The sequence below is a fragment of the Corvus cornix genome, chromosome 3 (assembly GCF_000738735.6).
Source record: "Corvus cornix cornix isolate S_Up_H32 chromosome 3, ASM73873v5, whole genome shotgun sequence".
NCBI classification, from domain to species: Eukaryota; Metazoa; Chordata; class Aves; order Passeriformes; family Corvidae; genus Corvus; species Corvus cornix.
Genome location: NC_047056.1, coordinates 17,460,582 through 17,476,826, shown reverse-complemented (window position 1 = coordinate 17,476,826; position 16,245 = coordinate 17,460,582). Strand labels below are relative to the sequence as shown.

Below are 16,245 nucleotides of genomic sequence, written 5' to 3'. Positions count from 1 at the left end.
CAAATCCGTATAGGCGATAGGAGGAAGGCCAAACATGTGAACGCGCCTGTCCTGTGCGCACCTGTCCCTTCCCGATGGAATTCCCTATCTAGCGGCGGTGCCGGGGCTGCGGCGGCACCTCCCGCCCGCCGGGGGGCGCTGCGTGCGGGCGCGGGGAGCGGCCGCCGCTGCCGGGCGCCGCCGCTGTCCCCGCTCGGCGCCGGCCGCGCTGCGCTGCGCCATGAAGGCGATCGTGCAGCGGGTGGCCCAGGCCAGCGTCACAGGTCAGTGTGCCCCGGCCGCGGGGCTGCGGGGCGCCGGGGGCGGCTGTGCGAGTGGCTGTGTGGCTGTGTGGGCGCTCCCTTCTCCTTGTCCCCCCGCGTGGGTTTGGCGTGGGGCGGCTCGCTTGCGGCTCCCCCGGGGGCCCGGCCGCCGGCCCCCGTGGGGTGCGTGTGGGGGGGGTGTATGGAGCTCTGTGCGCAGCCTTGGCTGGCAGGCGTGGGTTGGCCGTCGCGCTGCCATCGCCTCCTCGAGCGCCTTTGTGTTGGCAGCACAGTCGCAGTCATCTTGCATCGCTTGTGTTCACGGAATCACAAGAATATTCCGAGTTGGACCCACAAGGATCACTGAGTCCAGCTCTTAGCCCTGCGTAGGACGTCCCCAAGAATCACACCATGTGCTTGTGAGCATTGTCCGGACGCTTCTTGGGCTCTGTCAGGCTTGGTGCTGTGACACCGCCTTGATGCTGTGTTAGTGGGGCTGCCCTGGTCACGGCCTCGCATTGCTGTGCGTGTGGTGGCAGTGCCATCCCAGTGTCCCTCTCCCGTGGCATGCATGCTTTGGCACTACAGTCACTGTCACCTCAGTGCATCGCAGGCAAGGTGACAGTGCAGCCTGGCTCACCTTTTTGCATTGCCTGTGTGTGTGCCAGTGGTGCTGTCCCAGCTGCCACCAGGCACTGCATGCCTGGGTCTAGCCCTGGTGCCAGTAGGAATGATGTGTCCTGATGGAATGTCCCTGCTATTGGTTTGGACCTTCTGTGCTCAAGGGGCTTAAAATCCCCAAGAAGTTTGCCTGTGAGGCAGTGAATGTCTGCTGTGGGAGTCCTGGGTGTGCAGCAGTTATCCAACAGCTTCTGCTTGTGCATCAGCACTGGCAGAATGTGTCTGTAAGGGCACAGCTTTTGTGCACAGCTGGGACTGTGGGCACAGCTGGTCAGACCCTGTCAGCACTGGTGTTCTTGCTGACTTGGTATCACTTTTCTGGGGAAAATTTAAACTGTTGTTTGTGGCTGTTGAAGATTTTGAGATATCACTCTGTGAGAGAGACAGTGCTGTACTTAACAGAGCCCTTCTGGGCTAGAGGACTCATGCCCTGATCTGGCCACTAGTGCCCAGTCACTTTCAGCTTTCACTGGAGGCCTGATCTCCTTTCGTTTTATGGGATGTTTGGACCTTTTTGTTCCAGTCATGAACCTGGATGCAGTTTTAACAGCGGGGGAGCTGGTGCTTATCTCAGTTTTAAGACTGCATTTATTCTTACTGCAGTCATCTCAGGGTCAACCACGTTAAGATAATTTAATTAAATTAAGGTAATTTAAAACAGTTCTTAGGAAAACACAGCAGATCTATGATAGTTTGTGTTTTACTGTAAATGTCATGAAAGGGGTTGTTTTCCCAATTAGGAGGGCAGAATTTGGAGGTTGTTGAAAGTCATGTTTCAAAAAATCCATGAGGACTCTATCAGGTAGAAATCACCTTTTCACAAAAAATGCAAAGTATGAAGGGAATGGTGGAGTAGAGAAATTACGCTTAGTGGCATCAACCAGGTGGATAATTTTTCAAGGATTGGAAAGAGTTTTACCACTTCTCTGGTTACCACAGCTGATCCAGTTGTAGTAAAAAAAAATCTTTTTACAGTGTTTTTAAATGCTGGAGTAGTTACAAGCTCATAAAGAAGTGGTGATGTTTGAAAGCTTTTGAAAGAATGTTTCCATGTGATCTTTCAAATCTACAAACTTAAGACAGAGGAAACAGGATTTAGAATGCTGTTTTCTTTAGTGGTTGGCCAGCTGAAACCAGTCTTTACATGTGCCATAAAACAAGACAGTGCATTTAGCCTTATTTTTCTTTTCCCTCTCTCCTTTCTCCAGTGGGTGGTGAACAAATCAGTTCAATAGGACGAGGCCTCTGTGTGCTGCTGGGCATTTCTTTGGAAGATACACAAAGAGAGCTGGAGCACATGTAAGTCACTCCCTTTTGCCCTGTACTCTTCCATTTGTGCAGTGCTGATACCTGTGCAGTAGCTAAACAAATCAGCTATTCTTATTGGGAAATTCAGGTTTGCCTGTTAGTTTTTCTTCAGATTTTACCTTGAATACAGGTTTCTTAGAGTTTATTCTTCATGTTCCATTGAGAAAAATCTATTCCCATTTTCTGCTATGTGTTTTTTATCAAGAACAGATTTTTTTAGGTGTCTGTCCTTTTTGAGTCAAAAAAAATCCGTCCTTCAAGGATGGGATTTAACAGAAACCTGAAACTCTCCTTTTAGCTTGCACATGAGTTTTGTTCTTCCTAAAGGCAGGGTAGTCTTGTCGGTTGCTTGTCTGTAAACAGGCATCAGTTTTGGCAGCCTGGGGGACTGGCTCTGGCCATCTGTTCTATGGCCACAGAATAGTGGAATTCAGCCAGAAAACACATGCAAAGAGAGAGCTCTCCAGGGGCTTCTTCTGTCTCTTTTGGGCTGGTTATTGCTCTAGGGCTGACCTAAGTCCTTGCAAAGGCAAAGAAGAAACAGGGAGTGGAGCTGATTGATGTCAAGAAGGGGTTTTTATTCTCACATGCTCAATGGGCTTGCCTTACTGTTTGCCTTCCTTAGTGTGTAACTTCTGCTCTGCCATCGCTTCTGATCCCTACCTTGGTGAATGTGGAAGCTGCTTCTGAATTTTGCAGGCAGGAGGTCTGTAGCTACCATGCTCTACACACCAGGTTGTTGGGATGGCTGACACAGGAAGGGCAGGAAGCCAGCATCTGGGCAAAAGGACTGAGAGAAATCAGCTTAACCAGGCTTTTCAGGTCCTATTAAAGGAAACTTTAGTAATCCTGTAATGAAACAATGAACATCTCTGTGAAGAAAACAGAGTAGTGTTGATGATTTAAGCCTTCTGCTGGTGCCTTCCAGTGGATGCTTTCAACAATCCACTTCATTCAGGAGTTAATTCTGTTTGCTGTTGACACACACAAATTGGCAAGGGTGTTCTTGTGACTGTGCCTTAGTCATGGCAAAGCCCTGAAGCTAGACCACAACAAAATCTCAGCTTTATCTTACACTGACTGCCTCACCTCTGATGCAGTGCAAAATGCCTGGCTGATGACTGCAGCTGAAACGCTTTGCACTGGATAGGCTCCCTTGGTGCTGCAGGTGTGAAGAAGCCAGAAGAAGAAACCAAAGACAGGAGAGTGGCTTGCATGCAGTCCTGTTATCAGTTAAAGTCCTGGCATGGACTAGGTTGCAGCTGCCTGCCACTTCTCATGATCCACTTGTGAAGGTCCCCTTGTTGCTTGAGCCAGTCATTTCTGTCCCCTATCTTTAGAAAATCGGCTCAAAATTCAAACCACTTTGCTGCCAGCTGCAGTTCTCTCCTGTTCCTTGGATTCCTCCTCTCATCCTGATGAAAAATTGTTTTCATCATCTGGCTTATGGGGCCTGGTTTGGGAATAGTGCTAGGGAGTGACAAAGCAGGAGGAGTATATGTGAATCATGATTGGAAACAAAAACCCACAGTTTTAAACACATTTTAGGATGATCTCATTTCCTATTGAGTGTGATTTCCCGGTGCGGTGGGAGGATTAAAATTCCTAAAGCTGTTCACACTTTCAGTAATGCTGTGACACATGAAAGCAGATAGTAAACAGTGAGCTTTCTTACTTCCTGTGCCATCTTTATGTCACTGTGTAACATGCAGTTATTCTGTCCTGATACCAGACTCTGTAAAATGATGGTGTGGGTTAATCATCTAACCAAGGGCTCTCTTGGTTATGGCCTAATGTGATGAGATTCCCATGGCTGGGAATGAAGGTGCAGAGGGATATCTTGTTACGTGGAGGCAGACTGAATATGCATCTGTTCTCATTCTGTATGGTACCTGTTGATCCTATGTGGGACAATTTAGGAATTATCTTCTCCTCCTCCTAGGGTTCGAAAGATCTTGAACTTGAGAGTCTTTGAAGATGAAAGTGGGAAGCACTGGTCCAAAAGTGTGATGGATAAACAGTATGAAGTGTTGTGTGTGAGCCAATTTACTCTCCAGTGCATCCTGAAGGGAAACAAGCCTGACTATCACATGGCAATGCCCACGGAGCAGGCAGAGTCTTTTTATAACAACTTCCTAGAGCAGCTAAGAAAAGCCTACAAACCAGAGCTTATTAAAGGTAAGGACAGAAGGTTGGTAAGGTCCTTGGTGTGACCAGTGGACACTTGTCGTGTGTGTTCCCTCCTGAGTGTTGCTTTCTTTATTCTGTGGTTTTCTGTAGCTGGGGGGATGTTACGGTATTTTCAGTAGAGCCTGTCAGGTTGACCACTCCAGTCTTCTAGCCAAGCTGTTTCCTGGCCTTCCTCTGCATGACATGTAGATGTTCTTGTATTCCTTTTGGCTGCACAACATGAGCAGCCCAGAGAAGCTGCAGCCATGAGAACAAACTCTGAGGTCAGGCTCCCTCAAAGGCTGGATGTTTTGTGCTGTGTAGTTAGATTTACCCAAGAAATGCAATTTTTTCTGAGAAGTGTATTCAGTCAGGTTCCAAGGTGTCACCAGTATGTGATGGACAGCACAGTTCCATCTGTCACTTCCACATCCTGTTAAACGGAATTGTGACAGTGGGAGGTGTAATGTGCTACTTAAGAACAGCTTTTGATTTAGGCTCTCTTTCCTCAACTCTGTGTTGTGTGTGGAACAGTTTTCTCTTTACCAGAGAATGCCTGGCTTCCCTGTGTATTTGTGCTCTGTCCATACTCAGTCTTTTCTGTTTGGTTTTCTGAGTGCTTTCTGTCCATTTTCATATTCACATTTGACTTTTTGCTACACTTGACAGAAGACAAGTTTTTAGAAAAGACTATTTTTTAAATAGTGGCTGTTAATAGATTATGGTTGACCTTACTTTCCTTATGAGGAAAAAAGTAAAAAAAGACAGAAAACTGATAGCTGGGGAAAGATTAAGAGGCTAATTTTCATATTGACTCTAGGTTAGGGTAATTATCCCAGTGCTTTCCAAGGAGGGACAGTGAAAAGCACACAAAAAAGTCAGTTTTTTCAAGCTTTTCAAGCTTGATATGTTCTTCCAATCAATGTTTGTTCCTGATAAGGAGTGCATTTCTGATACCTCTTCAACCAGTTTATATTTTGACAGCAGCTTTTTGAATTCCTTCTCTCAGTGAATAGCAGTTGTATACCTGAAATGAATATTAAGTGCCCATATTTTGGCACTTTTTTTCCCAGTGCTTTCTGCAAGAAGATCTTTGACTTCTGCATTTTTTTTCTGTGCTGAAACCACAGATTTGGAAGTGTAAGAGTGCTAGTGTGTCAGATAACACATACATTTAAAACTGCTGGCAGCACTGGAGCTACCTGTCAGTTTATGATTTTGCTTTCTTATTAAGCTGTGCCAGTTATGGTGTGTTGCACCCAAGTCTGTTAAGATTCTCTCAGGTCGAAGTTTCTGCTGTGCCAATTGTTTTGCCAGTGTTTTTTGCTTCTTTGCTGTCTGGAAAATCTGTACTGACACTGCCCCTACATACACATAGGCACACACACACACCAGTTGTAGTTACTGGGAGATGAGAGTTTGATTCTCTGGATTGCTATAGGTGCCCTTCCCTTTGATCTTACAAATTGCTTAATGCATCTTAGAGGAGTAATTTAATCACTGAAACTGGAATTTGTGTAGCTGAGGCAAAGACAGATCAATAAAGGTCTTGTCATATCTCCTAAGAGCCTCGTACTTTCTGGTTCCTGTTTGTGTTCAGTAGAGAATTTGGCTATTGGAAGTTTTAAGTGCTGGGCAGGCAGCTCCTTTCTGCTCCCTGATCTATCTGGAGCTTGCCAGCCAGGAGCTCAGAATGGGAAGTGCTCCCCAAAGAGAAGCACAAACCATTCTTTCACACCAAGAGCAGTGGGACACCTGACAAACAAAATCTTGGAGAAGGTTCAGAGCCATGGTTCCTACCTTAACACGATTTAACACATGGGCACCCACATATAGGAAAAGGCTGCATCAGAAGTGCTTGTCTGTTGTGCTTCAGCACTTTTGTTCTTAAACATCTCAGTCTACTCTGAGGAGCAGAGCTGGTGACTGCAGACCTGAGCATTCATGTTGTGCAAGCTAATATCCAAATATCAGACCTACCAAGGCCCTCCTTATGAGTCAGGGCCTTTGCTCTCTGTCTTGAATGTGGATTTAGTCCTCTGAGGCAGTAAAGATTAACATGGCAAGGAGTGTGAAATGTCTTACTCCCTTAGTAGTAATATCTAAGTCAATATGAGAGGATTGTTCCACAAGGAAGAGTTTAATTCAGATTAAGGTTTGGTACAAGTTGAAAGCATAATTATTCTCCCTGATTAATTCCCTTTGTGAGTGTTGTCACTTCAGAATAAGCACTCTTATCTGGAGCAAGAGTATGCACACGAGGTTAATTAAGAATAACTTTGCAAGTAGACAAGCTTAGAAGTGTAAAACCAGTGTGAAATTTCTAGGTCATAAGGCTCAAAATACGTACAAAAATACTCTGGAAGTAAATGATACCTCTTTTTCAAGTGTTTATGGCTCAGATGTGGCTTCTCTGACTCACCTCAGGTAAAGATCTTCCATCTGAGGAAGGCATGTGTGCCGGATTTTTAGAGGCAAGGAATTTGGAGAGATGGATGTCCAGCAGAATGAACTTGTCACTTTAATGATACTTCTAGGATCCTATTTTATTGCACAAGATGTTGCAAGATGAATTGATCAGTCCAGAAGTCTTAGAGTGGGAAAAAATTTACTACACTGAAGAGTAGTAACTAGAAATTTAAACGTGTGAGGAGAATGGGAGGGAGCTGTTACAGAAGGATGTTCCTTGACAGTAGTTCTGGTGCCAAAACAAGGTAGAAAGTTCTTGTGAGCACAGGAGTGCTTTGAGTGTTCTGGTAAAGGTGGGGGCTTATTTGACCACTTTATCACCCTCAAAAAAGGGACTTGTGAAGTTCATGGGTTTTTTTTGGTCCATACATATGAATGGGAAATGGAAAAGGCCGTCCTTTTTTGTGAGTAAAGTACAGCAGAGGGATGGGATGATTGTAGAGAGCAATTCAAATAGTTGTTCTCTCACTAATAAAGTTCAAGATAATATTCTTTGTTCATTATTTTGTTAAAGAAAGATGCATTAATTTTGACTGGCTTTTGTGGTCACAGGGTATAGGTTACATCTGTGTAACTCTCAAAGACCAGCCTAGGTTACAAACAGGAATGTAGAAATGGCTGTAGCAGATTGGGACTGAGCTGCACCCCAGTGTCCCCTGCTCTAGAGTATTCAATGTCAAATGCTTCAGAGTAGGCTCCAGGTCTTCTTACCTTTTGCCTATATATAAAGTTTCTTCAAAACATCAACTGGCTAATTGGACTGGGTCCCAGCTGGGTCCTTTAAAATTTCACCTCCTGCCTGTGAGAACTGTGGTGCCCATCCTGAACTGTAGACACCTTGATTACCTGTAGACTGGGTTTGTTTTGTGCATGTTTGTCTATTTAGCCTCTCTGAATTTCAAACTACATACCTGGGTGCACATACACTGTTTTTTTCTTAGTAGCTCTCTGCAGTTCAATGGTTGGCTGCCCTTTTATGTATTTTTTATTTCTTTGTGGTATCACACTTGGTAAAATCTTTGGTGTGTGTTTTCCTTCCAAGGGTCCTGAGCACTTGTTGTCTCTTCCCTTTTCAGATGGCAAATTTGGTGCCTACATGCAGGTCCACATCCAGAATGATGGTCCTGTAACAATAGAACTGGAGTCCCCAGCAGCCACTGTTGACCCTAAACAAGTAAGTGACCCATAGGTCTGTCTGGAAAGGATGTGTATCCTCTGCAAAATTGTAGCATTCCTGTTGTGAAGCAGTACAGCTTCCCTTAGGCACAAGGACCTTGTCATTCCTGTGCAGCCTCTGAACAGTCCAATAACTGCGTTGTTTTCTTCAGTTCCCTGGCCTGTTGATGGCTGCCTGCAGTCCTGGGAAAGGTTGTGTGTATGTAATGCAAAACAGCTTTTCACAGTTTATTCCTCCTCCTCATTAAAGCTGTTGTTTAATCAGGACTCATTAACAATGTTTTTAATATGTCTGGACCACCCCCCCTGCCTTTAGTGAAGTTTCTTGCCATGTGGGTGCTTTTGCATGTGGGTGACTGGCTGGAAGTGGAGAGGTGCCTCTCTGTCAGAAACAAGGGAACAGTGAATTTCAGCCCCAAATTTAAGTCTGGATTGGAGAGGAGAGTTAGCTCTGCTGAGTAATAGCACAAGCTGTGCTGAAAACCAGGTGCAGTGGTGAGGCTTCCTCATCCTCTAAACACAACAGTGGCCAACTTTTCCAGGCTAAAAGAAAAGGGGGAGGGATTGTCATTACCAACTGGGCTTCAGCAAGGCCACACCAATGTTATTTGTTTAATGCTTCACTTGTTGAAATTGTTACTGCAGTTTATAAAAAGGACATGAGGGAAGAACAGGGAACTAGAAGCCTGTTAATCTAACCTTAGTGCCTGGAAAAATTATGCAGAAGACTATGCTGGGTGCTGTTGAAAGGCATTTAAAGGACAATGCACAGTCAACATGGATTCAAAAGAGAAAGTCCTGTCTAACTGATACTCTTCTACAATAAGGTCACCTGCCAAGTGAAGGAAGGGAAGGTGGTGGATTTAGTTTTTCTGGATTTTAGTAAAGCTTTTGATACTGTCCCTCACAGCGTCCTTCTCAACAAGTCCTCCAGCTATGAAATGAGCAGATACAAGTACCCTGTGTTGCCTTAATAGCTTGGGTATTTTGGTTTGAAGTCGGTTTCGTTTTTACCTTCAAATTCTGTTCTCTATTCTTGTATGATGTTTTAGCCCCTGAAAGAACTACTTCTGTTTCTCTTCTTTCTGTTTCTCTTCTTTCTGTACCCTCACAGTTTTACCCAAAGAGTTCTCAGGCCAAACCATGCATAATTAGCAGCAGCAGCAGCAGCAGCTCTGATTTTGGAGTGAGGACTGCTGCCCTGTGTGTAGATGTAAAATAACCAAGGAATTACCAAGGCGTGCAGGATACTGCAAGGTTTCATTTCTTTCTTGGGGAATATTGGCTTGTTCAAGGCTGCCTGCTATACCCATGTGACAACATCTTCCTGGTGGCCACAACTTGGGCTGAAGACAGGCAAGGATGCTTGTTTGAAAACTTTCTCTGGCATTGTAAGGCCCCAAAACTTGCTCAACGAGCCTCTTAAAAGGGCTTATGTTTTTTTCATGTTCCGTGAGTTAGACACAAGGGAGAAATTCCAACAGGATATTATCAAGAGGTCAAAACAACAAAAACTTTACTGGCAACCTTCAGAAAATCAGAGAGCTTTGGCAAAGGTTTAGAGCAACATCCAATTAACACAAAACATTTCACAATGCATTGACTTAACCCATTCAACTTCACAAACTCCAAACCTGTCATTTAAGTTGCTCAAAACTCGGTGAAGAGGGAATTAGAAGAAGAAAGAGACAGAAAAGATACAGAAAAGAAGGAATATAGCTCCCACTCCTGGTCCCAGCAATGTTCAGCTGATAGAAATTCCAAGAGGAGGTAGGGTCAAGACATCCATCACACAAGATGTGATGAAGAAGAGCCAGTTTAAATTGTTAGTCTCTTTCCTCTTCCCTGCCTGTTGCATTCTTTTTTTGCTGTCAAAAATCTGTTGATTTGCTTGTAGCATGGGAACTAAGGCTTAGGATTAGTGTGGTTTTTATATTCTTGCTTTCAGCTTTAGCAAGAAGAGATAACTGAACCATCCTGCAGTGTTTAATGTGATGTTAGCAGGAAGAGATTAGACAAATAATTGCTGATGAATAGCTCTTTTATGTCACTGGATATGACAGTGAAATATCTCTTTTTGTCTGAGCAATTGTCTGTGTTTGTAATTGGTAATCTGAACTTTATAAGTCATTTGCAATGTAATTAGTAAAAATACATTTGGATTAGTCAATCCAAATGTATTTTTTGTATTCCTTGTGCTAGAGGGATATAAATAAATCACTTCTCTTTTATACTTGGGGTGATCATGTCATCTTATGGTGATAATCCACTGTCTTTTCTAAATTTTTGAAAATCTGAGCCTTCAGCTTTTTTTTTTCTTTTTTTTTGTTTTGTTGATACAGGTATTGGTGTTGTGAATCTAAGTTGCAAGTTTTACACAAATGCTCACATTTATGATTTCTTAGAAATAGACTTCTGAAATTGTTTTATTCCATGATGTGTTTTTTCCTTACTTTGTGAATAGCTGACAAAACTTGAAAAACAGCAACAAAGAAAAGAGAAGACCAGAACCAAGGTGCCATCTGAGTCAAGTAGAGAAAGAAATGCCCCCCGAAACAAGGATGACCCCAGTGCCAGCAGCGGAGCAGAAGGAGATGTGTCCTCGGAAAGAGAGCCTTAGCTCATCCAAGGCAGGCCTCAGGTTTGGCTTCTCCTCTCTTCTGTAATGCTTGGCCCCCTGCCTGTTTCAGTGAAGCAGCACATGCAGAGAGTGGCATTAGAAGTGCTGAAAGGTGAAATTTTATCATCTTGCTGGTGGGTAGCCTCTGCTCCCATCTGCAGTTGCACAGCAGAATGCTGGGGTGGGTGAAAACCTCTTCCGCGCTGAGTGCTTGGCTGGAGTTGAGGGTTTGGTCCAGGCAAGAGTGTTTCCATGTTGACTCAGGAAATCTGAAAGCTTGATCTGATAATACAGCAGTGACTTAACTCAGAATCCTACCTTGTGTTCTTCAGATACACAGAGACACAGGGCTGTATTTCTGTCTGTCCTCACCTAGCAGGGAGCTCACTATGGACCAGCCCGGATACCACACAGTCCCCAGCAGTGGAAGTGGAAAACAGCTCAGAAATTGGAGACAGGGCAGAACTGCAGCTTTCTTTCATGGTTCTCACCTGCCCCTCCTCAGTTTGTTCTTTCCCAGGATGATTTAGTAACAGGCTGTTTTACAGACCTCCACCATCTAATAAGGACATTAGGGCAGGCATTGAGAGCCAGACTTCAGCAGCAGCAGGAGATCTTCTTTCCCTTCAGGCACTCGACTTGCAGGACATGCCTAGACATCAGTGAATGGAATTAGACTGAATACAGACCTGAATCCTTTGTCATGGATTATCTGCCTATGTAGATAGGTGTTTATCATACTCTTCCAGTCAGTTTTAAGCCTTCAGGACACATTGCTGAAAAGCACATTGCTGATTTTGACTTTTCAAATACATCCAAGCTCTCAAGAAAGTGTTATTATCCCAGTCTGCACACTGAAGCCCTGAGCTGGCTGTGCGGTTTAATTATTAACAGCTTTACAAAGTTAAGGTTTAACCTTTCTCTCATTTTCCTGTCCTTAGAGTTTAATCTGGCCATGATTTATACAATTCAGCATTGTGCATTGCTCACAAAGTTAACTTTCTTTTCTTTTTTAAATCCATGAATTTCCCAGGTGGTCAGACATTGGGTGATGATTCCTGTTCTATACAAGGTTCCCCCCCACTGTTTCTGGGTTATGTGTTGAAATAAGAGCATTTTAGAGGGTTTGCAGGCCTTCTGGAGTGTTTTGGTCAGTCCAGTCTTTCCAATAACATTCGGGTTTCTAAGCAGCTGAACATTTCTAAAATGTGGTATACAGATAACCTGGCATTAATTTTCATACTGTGACAATAAATAAAGATACTTTTCTCAATGGGATTTGAAGGAATCCTGCTGTATTTCTGCTCTACCTACAGTAATGTTCCTGTTTGTTTGCCTTCCACAGTTTCTTACACAAAAGCTACACTGGATTCTTGAAAAAAGACCCAACATTCGCCTCAGCAACACTCTTCAGCGACTTTGGAAAAGGATGGAAAACGGGAAGGCAGAGCTAAGACATTAGAAACCTATCATTCTGCATTGAACCAACCAAAGCAGTGCTATCAGATTCAGTTGTTAATGTGTAGTGTCAGTAGTGAAAAGGACTTGTGACATTTCTGTGTATGTGTTCTCACACGACTGCTGAGTAAAGGGTGACTGTAGGCAGACTGTAGCAGAGCATTTCACTCTCAGTACGTGAGCTCCATTTAAAGAATAAATCAGGGTTTTTCCTTAAACTTACACTTGAATTCTGAAAATTTCTCTGAGTAGGCTTGTGTATTGATTCTCACTCTGTGGTGTCATGTGTTACTGTTTCCATTGCAGTGTGCAGATCTGTGCATCTTCTGGTGAATTGTTAGCTGCTGCCTAACATCAGGTTAGGCAGTCCAGTCTTTCTGCATGGATTAAGTTATTACAAGGAAAGATCAGCCTCTGGTTGTTTATCATGTGGAACACATCTGTCTTGTAAACTTTTTTAAAACCAGAAAAGACTTTATTAAATAAACAAATGATGCCAGCTGAGTGCCTGTTGGTGTTTGTGTATTGCATTTCCTGAGTCACTCCTGGGTGTAACAAAGGGGGTGGACACAGAGCTAAAGTTGCAGGCCAAGAAACACCTACTGCTTCAACGCAACCACCTCTCCTGTGGAAGGTTGGAAGTCAGGCTGCTGACCCAAAATCTTTGCTGTTTCTAGCACATCTAAGTCATTTATTTTGTGGTGGCCATCAAAATGCTGCACAGCTGCTCCACCTACTGCATCCAGGGCTGCTGACAGACACTTTTGTCAGACCCATGAGAGGCAGAAGAGCATTTGGAAACTGCCAGCAAACAACAGGAGCTGAGAAGCAGCTGCAAAACTGCCAAGGAGGCTTCGGGGGAAATAAAAGACTGCAGATTGTTACACTTGGACTTCTTTCAGAGATGATGATACCTTTTATATTTGCTATTTCTGAGGTCTGCCTTGCCCTTCCAGTCTTCCCTGGGCACCTGCTGTCACTGCCATCAGAGCCAGGATGCCAGTGCACAGCTCTCTCCCTGATTGTAGGGATAACTCACTAGAGAGAGTTAATCCAAATGCACATCACAGTTACAGTGCTGCACACTGTGTAACCACTGTGGGATTTTTTTAAAACTTCTGGGCTGCTTGTATTGTAAAATATCAGTCAAAACCAAGACAGGAGAGTTTCAGAGCTGCACCCTGATATGTCTTTTTAAAATCCATGAAGCTTAAGTAAAGATTTGGCAAGCTACACACCTGGCATTTGAGCTGGAATGGTGAGTGGGCAGGATAGGTGGAAGTGTTACACTTAGCCTTGCCTTTAAGAATTACATAATTTTCCATCTGACCCTTATATGCAATATAAGGAAAAGCTGTATGTTTGGGACAGATGCTTCCTGTTGTCCTGTGCCTGGAGTATTTTTGAGCATCATCATTAGTTTCAAAAAAACCACCACTTCATTTAAGAGTACTCTTTACTTCAGGAAAAGTTACTGCCCTACTCTACTGGCGGCCAAACTTGGGCCACTTTTCCAAGTGCAGTTACATGGCTTTGAAACTGGGTATCTAAACCATGGATTTTTCTGCTTGTAGAGAGCTGCAAGCAAAAACTAGGCTGAATTCCTGTTTCTGTTCCTTGGCTTGATAGTTCTTAGGAAAAAATATTTTCTCAACAGAAGTCACCCCCAATGAAAATGTGCTGCTAATTGTCATTGACTGCTCTAACCAGAAACTACAATAATTGTGACACTAAGAAATATGTTTTACAGGTGTTTTTCAAACATCTCCATTCAGATACTGAATCTATGGGCTATGTTCAAAAAACAGGATTTAAAGAATGGAACAGTCAAAATAAGTGATGTTTCTACAAAGCTGTTTGGAAAAATGATTGGACTGATTTATTTTGGGGTCTAAATACAATGAATCCAAGCCAAAATAACATGACTATTGATGTAAGTACCCAGTGGATAAGCTCATAGTTTAGAAGCTAGTGTGGGAAATTAATTAAAAATGTTCTGATTTACAGAGATGCTCATTCATGGAGTACCCCCACTCAGACTAATGGAATTTCTTCCTTTCAGCACCTGCCCAGCAAGGGGCAGACAGACCTCCCCAAGCAGGTTTTCAGCTTGTGTGAGGTATCTGCTCTTCCCTGGCTGCCATTCCATCCTGAGCAGTCCCACAATATTCTCAGAAATGCCCATTTTCAGTCAATTTTGCTCCTAAGTGGCTAGAAATGCTTATCTATGCTGCATGTAACTATGGACTCTGCAGACAGCAAAGGTTTGGTGAAAATTTAAACAGTGACTCCTAAACCCTTTGCATGTATCTGATTCTCAAAGGAAGTGAGATGGCAGAGCCCTGGCAGGGATCAGAGCAGATGCTGTGAAAATGCAGTGGAAGCTGGTCACCTTTCCATATTCTGGAGGACACATTCATTCTCATACCAACCTCAGTCTTATTGTAAGTCATTCTATTCCCACTGCTGTTAACAGGACAGCACCCTGTCGTCTCCCCAGTCCATGGTTTGCTAGGCCAAATCCCAGTCTTTCCTATGAAAACTGGCTTCCTGTTCACCCCAGCATACATGGCTCAAAGCTAAGCTCTTTCAAAGGGATGAGGATCCAGGTTGAAGCTCAAGGGATGGGTGACAATGGTCCCTGAAAATAAACCATGGAAATGCTGAGCTGTGGCTGACCTTGGATCCCCACACTCAGCATGGAAGGGCTGATGGAGCAGCTATAAACCCATTTAAACCCCCCATTTCCCTTGTAACCCCATCACATGATGCGTTGGTGTGGGATAGTTTAGGAAGCCACAGATGTAAATGTGATTGAGGTCAGAGCAGCATAGCCTTGGTGGAGCAATGGTACCAGGGGCTGGAGACAGCCCACAGCATGGTGGGGTCTCAATACCTCTGCTTGCATCACATGTGTTATCAATAACCTACTAATCTTTATTAAAGATTGGGAATGGCAATTAACACCAGATACTTCAAAAGCCCAGGCTGGACCAGGGAATGGTCCAAATGTTTTACTTCTCCTTGCTGATTTCTTTCAAAGAGCTCCTCTGCTTTAATTGCAGCCAGCAGTATCTGAATATGTTTTTGTTCTTTGTTAGTTTGACCTAATACCCACATTGTTTTAGAGTTGCTCCTTGTATTTTCATGACAAAAATTATTATTGATGTAATAAATACATTGTAAATATATGGGTGTATGGGGAATGTGGCTTAGTCACGATGTAGGAAGAGGAGATTTACACTTTGTGTAAGAGAGTACTTTGCTATTCATGCAAAAGTGTTTTTTCCTCTTGTGTTTAGGTTATCTCGGGGGTGTTGACCAGTGCCAGATGAGGTATGTTGGTAAATTTTTTTCCTATTAAGAACTGGGACTCATTTTATATGGGTGGTTGAAAAGCCTCTGGCTGTATGGAGCATAAATGTGTCTTTTTGCTAATCCTTCTGCTCTAACACAACCGTATGCAAAAGATTGGAGTACTTGGGGGGTGAACAGTTCATATGGTAGATGTTTTTAACCTGTAAAAGCCTTCCATGGCATCTCTCCTAAAACTTTGAGTGTATTGTTTTTGTAGTAATAAAAATGGCAAATCTTGACTCGGAGAGGGTGAGGTGTGATGTGGCTGCTGAAGCAGGACCAGAGATGTTTATTGCTTTGAGACGATTTTCCTTTGTGCCACCTGGTGTCAGCAAAACCTAAGGAATTGAAAACCATGACAGTGGATTAAGGTGGTTTTCATTAAAGTCTCCTTCCTTAAAAAAATTTATCCTTTTAGTGATAATTGACACCGCTGTTTCTTCAGAGTGTACTTGGTATAAGCATTTGCACTCTCCAGAGTTCAAAAACTGTGGATATAATATTTTTTTTGCATATTAACCCAATGATCTGCATTACATTTGTGCAATCCCCTCAGCCCTGCAGAGAAGCTGCGAGGGGAAGCAGCAGCCCTTTGTTACTGCAGCTCACACGGCCCTTCGGCTGGCATCAGCATTGTCTGTGCTGCCTTTGGAAGCCTCAGGCTCTGAGCTGTCTTTGGTTTAGAGCATTTCTGTCAAGTTACACAATGGCAATTTTGGCAGCACCAATAGATGTGTGCTGGGTGTCAAGACAGGAGGTGGATTT

The 16,245-nt window shown here is 43.6% G+C and overlaps 1 protein-coding gene across 1 annotated transcript; it reads left to right on the top strand.

Moving 5' to 3' along the window:
- Nucleotides 1-165: 165 nt before the first annotated feature.
- On the top strand, nucleotides 166-12,627 carry DTD1 (D-aminoacyl-tRNA deacylase 1). The gene is made up of 6 exons (XM_039569694.1): nucleotides 166-263; nucleotides 2,132-2,222; nucleotides 4,174-4,409; nucleotides 7,946-8,043; nucleotides 10,510-10,686; nucleotides 12,011-12,627. Exons 1-5 carry the CDS (start codon nucleotides 221-223, stop codon nucleotides 10,663-10,665), a joined length of 624 nt encoding a protein of 207 aa, XP_039425628.1. The 5' UTR covers nucleotides 166-220; the 3' UTR covers nucleotides 10,666-10,686; nucleotides 12,011-12,627.
- The last annotated feature ends 3,618 nt before the right edge of the window (nucleotides 12,628-16,245 follow it).

Coding starts and splice junctions, on each gene's coding strand:
- DTD1 (XM_039569694.1), top strand. CDS start 221: ATGAAGGCGATCGTGCAGCGGGTGGCCCAGGCCAGCGTCACAG. Junction 2,223..4,173: donor CAAAGAGAGCTGGAGCACAT/GTAAGTCACTCC, acceptor TCCTCCTCCTAG/GGTTCGAAAGATCTTGAACT. Junction 4,410..7,945: donor CAAACCAGAGCTTATTAAAG/GTAAGGACAGAA, acceptor TTCCCTTTTCAG/ATGGCAAATTTGGTGCCTAC.